Source organism: Vicia villosa, unplaced genomic scaffold (assembly GCF_029867415.1).
Source record: "Vicia villosa cultivar HV-30 ecotype Madison, WI unplaced genomic scaffold, Vvil1.0 ctg.004662F_1_1, whole genome shotgun sequence".
Classification (NCBI taxonomy): domain Eukaryota; kingdom Viridiplantae; phylum Streptophyta; class Magnoliopsida; order Fabales; family Fabaceae; genus Vicia; species Vicia villosa.
Window position 1 is genome coordinate 80,664 of NW_026706486.1, and position 7,941 is coordinate 88,604.

Below are 7,941 nucleotides of genomic sequence, written 5' to 3' on the forward strand. Positions count from 1 at the left end.
AAAATTACTTAAAATACAACTAGAAAAATAATTACATGCATTATTATAGTCTTAATGCATTTAACTTACAATCTTTATCTAACATATTTGTTATAATTAAGGGTAAACCAGGTTCATAATTTCTATAGTATACAAATTTTATATATAGTTAAAAACTATAAAGGTCACTTTTATTTAAAAAAATCAATAAATGAGCAACGCTGTCATATTTCTAGCTCATGTTTAAATTCTTAATTAAAGACATATCCACCTTTAGTAACATAAGAGCTTTAAATATGATCATTGAGTAGAAGTAATTATAACCTATAAAGATAAAAATGTGGATTCACCAAAATATTTGCTATTTATTTCACATGGTATTTCATCAAATATTTTGGTATAAAAATGTATATGCCATTGATTTGACATGATATTCCACCAAAAATTACTTACCACATTAATGCAATAAAGTATATATATTTAGTATTTTTAAATCTAATGTATTTATCTCACACGAGGGTTAGTTTTGTAATGATGTCAACCACTGGTACCAAGCACAGTTTGTACAACAAGAAGCAAAGCTAGCTGTTTCTTTTTAAACTATCAACCAAACATTTAAATTACATTTAAGAAGTTAATAAATTAACAAACATGAAACATGTCTTTGTTTTCTTATATCAACGTGGCACATTCTCAGGCACATACAAGATACTGATTTCCTTCCTTCCCCTCTTGATTATTGGAAAAGGGGAGGTGCATGTCCTTAAGAACTTGTTATTGAGAGATACTCCTCCATGTGCTAAGATAGTGTTAATCTTTTTCTTAAGACCCTACTCATTTCAATTCATAGTGTAGTTTAGGCCTCTTTAATTATTTAAAAAAAATTGTTGTCTTTATTTTTGTCTAACCATGTCTACTTTTAATATATAAATTGAATTATTTGTGTATAATTAAAGAGATTAATTTATTAAGACAGAAAAAATTGTAATAAATAATAAAAATATTTAAAAATATTTAAGACCGATGATTGTCTAAAGTCGGACTCGAATCTCAAACAAATTAAAATTATAAAAATTATTATCATCTCATTCAAATACTCTTAGATTAATTTAGTCTTTTACATAGTTTGTTAATAAAATAAATAAATATTCTTAAAATAAATTACTATGATATATACAATATAAAATTATATTGAAATTTGTTTATTTCTGAAAAATAATAAAAAAATTGTTTTAGAGATTTTTATTATTTAATTATTTGTTGATCTAAGATTCAATTTCTGAAAATATTATTTTTTTTATAATATATTAATATAAATAAGTTATTGATTTTTTGTAAATTTATATATTTTTAAAATTAAATAAACACAAATATTTATTTTAACAAAATTTAAATATAAGTCTCAATACTTTTGAATATTTTAAAATAAATAATCATTTTATTATTTAAACTACCAGTTTTCACAAATTTAATTTATAAATTATATAAATATAATAAAAAATTGTTAGATATATGAAATCCGTCAATTTATATTTCAAAATATATAGAAATCATCAACTTGGTTCTTAAAAATCTTAATAAAAAGATAAATGTGATAACTTTTAAGTTTTTAAATTATTTATATAGTTTAAGAATTAAACTGAAAAGATAATAATGATAATTATCTGAGGATTAAATTAATAGCTAATTGATTATTTTATTATTGAAACTCTTAACACCAAGCACTACCTAATCATTCACAAGTTCTTATCCTATTATTATCCATTATAAACAAGTGGAAAAAGAAATATAAAACTATAGCAATCAAATGATATTGATGTTGGTCTATAAAGTTAGGAAGAAAAATAGTTAGGAATGCATGTGCACTACTATGGCCCACAATATTAGCGGTTGGGAAGCCCAATCAAAACAAAAGCATGTGCCATTGATTTGTCACTTGTTATGTGGCTTTTGGGAAGAAAAAAACACATGAACATGTTCATCTTGATTACAAATTGTTGCTTATAAATAGAACTCCCTTATACCTTATGACATCACAACACAACACAACACATTACAATACAATACAACATAGCAAACAAAGTGCAACTTCCTCTGTTTTTTCTTCTTAATGGCTCAAAAGCTTAGAATGGGAGAACAAGAATTTTCTATTGCTATGGTGATTCTATTTGTTTTGTTTATTAACATGAATATGTTAAGTGTTAGAGGTGATTATGGTGGTTGGGAGAGTGCTCATGCCACTTTCTATGGCGGCGGTGATGCTTCTGGCACAATGGGTGAGTTTAAGTTTAACTGTATCAGGACAGTTTGTTGTCTGTTTGTCTTTTAGAAAATAAATGTAAAATATATTGTTTAATAATAAAAAAAATGAGCCCTCCAAATTTGGGGACTAGTGCTATAGCACAGGCTGCACCTGCACTTGGCCGCCGGGTCTGATTATAAATGCAAAAATATATGTAATATTTATAATTTTGCATATTGTCACATATAAGTTGTCTTTTTTTATAGGTGGAGCATGTGGATATGGAAATTTGTATAGTCAAGGATATGGAACAAACACAGCAGCATTAAGCACTGCTTTGTTCAACAATGGATTAAGCTGTGGATCTTGCTATGAAATGAGATGCAATGATGATCCAAGATGGTGCAAACCTGGTTCTATTATTGTAACTGCTACAAATTTCTGTCCACCAAATCCGGCTCAAGCTAACAACGATGGTGGTTGGTGTAATCCTCCTTTGCAACATTTTGATATGGCTGAGCCTGCTTTCCTTCAAATTGCTGAATATAGAGCTGGAATTGTTCCTGTCTCCTTTAGAAGGTCAGTGTGAATCACAGTCAAATACGACTTCAATTCCTATTGTGTACGTCTAAAGAACTATGATATTGTCACCAATCTTATTTCAACTGTCGAAAATCAATATTGTTTTGATGGACGCCAACATAAGAGTTCGAACCATAAACCTCACGTGTTTGATAAATTTTAATGATTGTTACAATTTCGTCTAAAGATAAATAAAAAACGTGACACCAGAGTTTAAACAGGGTACGTTTTCCGAAATTTATAATTTATATTTCATTTGGTCATTATTATAAATCAAAATTCACTTTTAAAAATTTATTGAATAATTTGTGTATCTGAGGAATCTATAAACTGAATATTTGTTTAGTAGGTCTTAATTAGTCATTGTTAATGTGTCTAAAAAGGTTATTATGTTTGTGATGATTTTAGGGTGCCATGTTTGAAAAAGGGAGGAGTAAGATTCACAATAAATGGCCACTCTTACTTCAACCTAGTTTTGGTCACCAATGTGGGTGGAGCTGGTGATGTCCATTCAATTTCCATCAAAGGCTCAAGAACTTCATGGCAACCAATGTCAAGAAATTGGGGTCAAAATTGGCAGAGCAACTCTTACCTTAATGGACAAAGCCTCTCATTTCAAGTCACCACAAGTGATGGTAGAACAATGACAAGCTATAATGTGGCACCAGCAAATTGGCAGTTTGGTCAAACCTTTCAAGGAGCTCAATTTTAGAGTTTGCAATATGAAAAAAAAGTTTGTATACTTAGTAAGTTCATTCATCAATTTGAAAGGCCTAAAAAGTTTCATAAGAGGTATTTGATTATTGAGAATATGTTAATGTGATTTTGAGAGACCAGTGTTTTATTTGATTGGTCTGTAAAGTAGCTGAGGTTGTTATGTAGCACCCGCTGGTCACTTCTTAAATATATAATAATATAATATACATGATGGAGAGTTTTATGTCTTTTTGTTTATGTATTGTGAGAGAGTTCTTTTCAATTGATATTAGTAAGATTGATGAGAGAAATGTTGTTGTTATTTGATCTCAATATAAATAATAAATAGATGATACAAATATTTGCTTATTTTATAAATATGTGGTTGATGGTTGATGAGAGGAATGTTGTTTGAACTCATTTTTTACTTATATGTCATAAGTATATGATCGATTACCTCAACCATAATCTAGATGGTATTTCATAGTTTTGGGTGTTGTTCTAAATGATTGCAAGGTTATTGTTAAGTTGATGGACAAGAAAAAGTCAAACAAACAATAATTATAATGAAATTAAAATTTTAAATAAATAAAGATTGTATCAAAAACAAAAATTAAAACTTATGTGTTAGAAAATTACAAACAATTAACTAAAGACGAAGATAAAAAGAGTAGAAGAATGATAAAAATAAAAAAAAAAACAAAGTTCAACGTTAAAAATGCCTACATTTTTAGGGATGAACTCTTGTTGATATCACAAGAAGAAAGCATAAAGGAAAGTAATTTTGTATTATTGAATAATGAGTTCCTGTTACATTGAGTTTCCATATATATATATATATATATATATATATATATATATATATATATATATATATATATATATATATATATATATATATATATATATATATATATATATATATATATATATATATATATATATATATATATATATATATATATATATATTGTATAAATTAAGTGTACTATATGAATAAAACTATACACTATGTATATTAATACATCATCATGCAGCTGTATGTATACTAAGCTAATACCTCCCCACAAGTTGGAATGTGGATATTGCACAATCCTAACTTGGACAAAAGAGAGGAAAACAGTGGTGAGTGCAGAGGTTTTGTAAGAACATCTGCCAGTTGAGAATTAGAAGGCACAGGAAGCAAATGAATGAGGTTAGATGCCAATTTCTCCCGAATAACATGTCAATCTATTTCGATATGCTTGCTGCGTTCATGAAAAGTTGGATTGTGAGCCAAATAGATAGAAGATTTGCTATCACAATAGACGGAAGCTGGCTCAGAAAAGGGGATGCGAAAGTCATCGAACAAGAAACGCAACCATTGAATCTCACAGGTTAGAGAAGCTAATGCCCGATACTCAGCTTCACTGGAGGAACGGGAAACAGTGTTCTGCTTCTTGGAACGCCATGAGAGTAAAGAATCACCAAGAAGAACATAGAAACCAGTGACAGATTTCCTAGAATCAGGGCAACGAGCCCAATCGGAGTCTGCAAAGCCATGAAGTTTAAGAGCACTAGAACAAGAAAAGAAGATACCTTGAGCAGGAAATGTCTTCAGATAACGCAGGATTCAAGTGGCAGCTTTGTAATGGGAGACAAAGGGGTTAGCAACAAATTGGCTGAGATGTTGAACCGCATATGAAATGTCAGGGCGTGTATTTGTAAGATAGAGGAGTCTGCCAATTAGTTTCCTATAAGAAGAAGGATCATCCAAGGGAGTGCCATTAGTGGAAGAGAGCTTTAAGGTGGGATCAATAGGAGTAGTGGCAGGTTTAGAACCAAGGAAGCCTGTATCCTCAAGCAACTCTAGCACATACTTCCTTTGATTCAAGAAAATGCCTGAAGAGGATCGAGCTATTTCCAGACCAAGAAAGAATCTGAGCTGACCTAGGTCTTTGATTTTGAATTTTTTATCCAAAAAAGACTTGACCAATTTGATCTCAGTGAGAGAATTGCCTGTAAGTACTATGTCATCAACATAGACTAGAAGGGCAATGAAATGTTGGTCTGTGTACTTTGTATAAAGGGAGAGGTCAGCTTCAGATTGTGTATACCCCAAGGCTAAAGGTGCAGTGAATAGTTTTGCTTGCCATTGCCTGCTAGCCTGTTTCAAGCCATATAAGGATTTTGTGAGCTTGCAAACCTTAGAAGAGTTAGGACAGCCATAACCTGGTGGTAGTTGCATATACACCTCCTCATTGAGATCACCATGGAGGAAAGCATTGTTGACATCAAGCTGCTCCAAATGCCAATGCTTGAAGGCAGCAACTGCTAAAAGAACTCTGACAGTTGTGATCTTTGCAACAAATGAGAAGGTATCAAAATAGTCCACTCCCTCAAGTTGAGTGTATCCCTTAGCAACAAGTCTTGCTTTATATCTCTCTATGGTTCCATCAGCATTGTATTTCACCTTATAGACCCACTTGCATCCAACTAGAACTTTACCTGCAGGAAGATCTACAAGAATCCAAGTTTTGTTAGACTCAAGGGCATAAATCTCAGCATCCATGGCATGTCTCCAACATTCATGTTTAGATGCTTGGTTAAAGGTTTTAGGTTCAGGGATAGTAGAAATGGTACAGCAAAAATGTTTGTAGGCATTGGATCAATTTTGATATGATAAGAAATTTGAGATGGGATAAGGAACATTTGGACAATGCTGAGAACTAGTGGATAAGAGATTGCAACGAAAATCTTGGAGGTAACTAGGGGGATGTTTAGCCCTAGTGGTTTTTCTTGTAGGCTGAACTAAGGCAGGTGGGGAAGGATTGGGAATAGGGCTGGTGATAGCAGGGGTAGCATCTGACAGGACAGGGTCAGATGGAGAATTAGGGTCAAAGTCTATTACATGAGGACTGGGAATAAGACTTGTAGGGACCACAGAGTCAGAAATAGGGGAAGCAGGTTCAGGAGTGATTGAGGGAAGGGATGGACTTGCTGAGAGAGAAACAGGCTCAACTTCAAGGGTAATGTTATTATCCAACATGTCAGGAGAGGTAGCCTGCAAGGGAATTTTAGAGGGAACAGGTTTGAAAGGAAAAACACTTTCATAGAAAACCATATTTCTTGAAACAAAAATCTTATGAGATGACAAATCATATAAGAGATACCCTTTTGTACCATCTTTGAAGCCAAGAAAAACAGCCTTTCTGGCTCTTGGCTGGAAATTAGTTCTATGAGCCTGAAGAGTAGATGCAAAAGAGAGGCAGCCAAACACTTTGAGGTGAACTAGAACAGGAAAAATGTTAAAAAGCAATTCATATGGGCATTTGTTTTGAAGAAGAGGACTAGGAATTCTGTTAATTAAATGCACAACATGTTTAATACTAAAACTCCATAAGGAAGTAGGCATGTTGGAATGGAAAGCATGGGCTCTAGCAACATTGAGAATGTGCTGATGCTTTCTCTCTACCACCCCATTCTGTTGGGGTGTTTCAACACAAGATTTTTGGTGAGAGATGCCTTTGGATAGAAAAAATTGACTTAGAGTGAGAAATTCTGAACCATTATCAGATCTAAAGCATTTTAAAGTTGTTTGAAATTGATTTTCTAAAGAGGCAACAAAGTGGACAACACTCTGCCTAACTTCAGTTTTAGATTTTAAGAAAATAATCCATGTGAAACGAGAGAAATCATCTACCAATGTAAGAAAATATTTGTGACCTTGAATAGATTCAGAGGCAAAAGGGCCCCAGAGGTCAGCATGGAGAATATCAAAGGGAGCAGTAGTAGATGAAGTACTAATGGGAAAAGGAAGCTTTTTCTGTTTAGCTAAATGGCAGGAATCACAAGGTTCCATACTATCTTTATTTGAAGGAATAATAGGAAAATTCTTAACTAAAGTAAGCAGACAAGAATCAGAGGCATGGCCTAACCTATAGTGCCAAGTTTCAAAAGAATTGGAAATAAGAGCATTACAATGAGAAGAATGAGTGTGAGTATCTATGATATAGAGGCCTCTTTGCAGCTTAGCTGTACCAATTGTTTGCCTCGAATGGTTCTGCAAGATATGACAGGAATTCGAAGAAAATTTCAGAGAACAATCCATGCTATCAGTTAGTTTGGTAACAGAAATCAGATTAACATGAAAGGTGGGAATGTAAAGAACATTATAGAGAGTGAGAGTGGAAGTGATGTTCACAGTGCCAGAAATGTTAGCAGCTATGTTAGAACCATTAGGTAAAGACACAGATATAGGCACAATAGTGTGATAGGAAGAAAAATTTGAAATATCAAAGGTGATGTGATCCGTGGCTCCTGTGTCTAAAATCCATAGGGTAGAAGTCTTACCAAAACCTGATGGTGTGTTGGAATTCGTGGCCAAGGGAGAGGTGGTTATGGAATTGATGGCAGGGGTGGATTTTGACTGTTGAAGCAAGGCCCGGATGCTTTGAAATTCT

General features: G+C 32.6%; 1 protein-coding gene across 1 annotated transcript; it reads left to right on the forward strand.

Moving 5' to 3' along the window:
* The first annotated feature begins 1,996 nt into the window (after positions 1-1,996).
* LOC131642212 (expansin-A10-like) lies at positions 1,997-3,877 on the forward strand. Its single transcript, XM_058912481.1, has 3 exons — positions 1,997-2,255; positions 2,488-2,800; positions 3,212-3,877. Exons 1-3 carry the CDS (start codon positions 2,090-2,092, stop codon positions 3,513-3,515), a joined length of 783 nt encoding a protein of 260 aa, XP_058768464.1. The 5' UTR covers positions 1,997-2,089; the 3' UTR covers positions 3,516-3,877.
* The last annotated feature ends 4,064 nt before the right edge of the window (positions 3,878-7,941 follow it).

Bases quoted from the DNA above. Each gene is read 5' to 3' on its own strand.
- LOC131642212 (XM_058912481.1), top strand. From the start codon at position 2,090: ATGGCTCAAAAGCTTAGAATGGGAGAACAAGAATTTTCTATTGCTATG. The intron at 2,256-2,487 runs GTGAGTTTAAGT...CTTTTTTTATAG, and splicing joins TGATGCTTCTGGCACAATGG to GTGGAGCATGTGGATATGGA. The intron at 2,801-3,211 runs GTCAGTGTGAAT...TGATGATTTTAG, and splicing joins GTTCCTGTCTCCTTTAGAAG to GGTGCCATGTTTGAAAAAGG.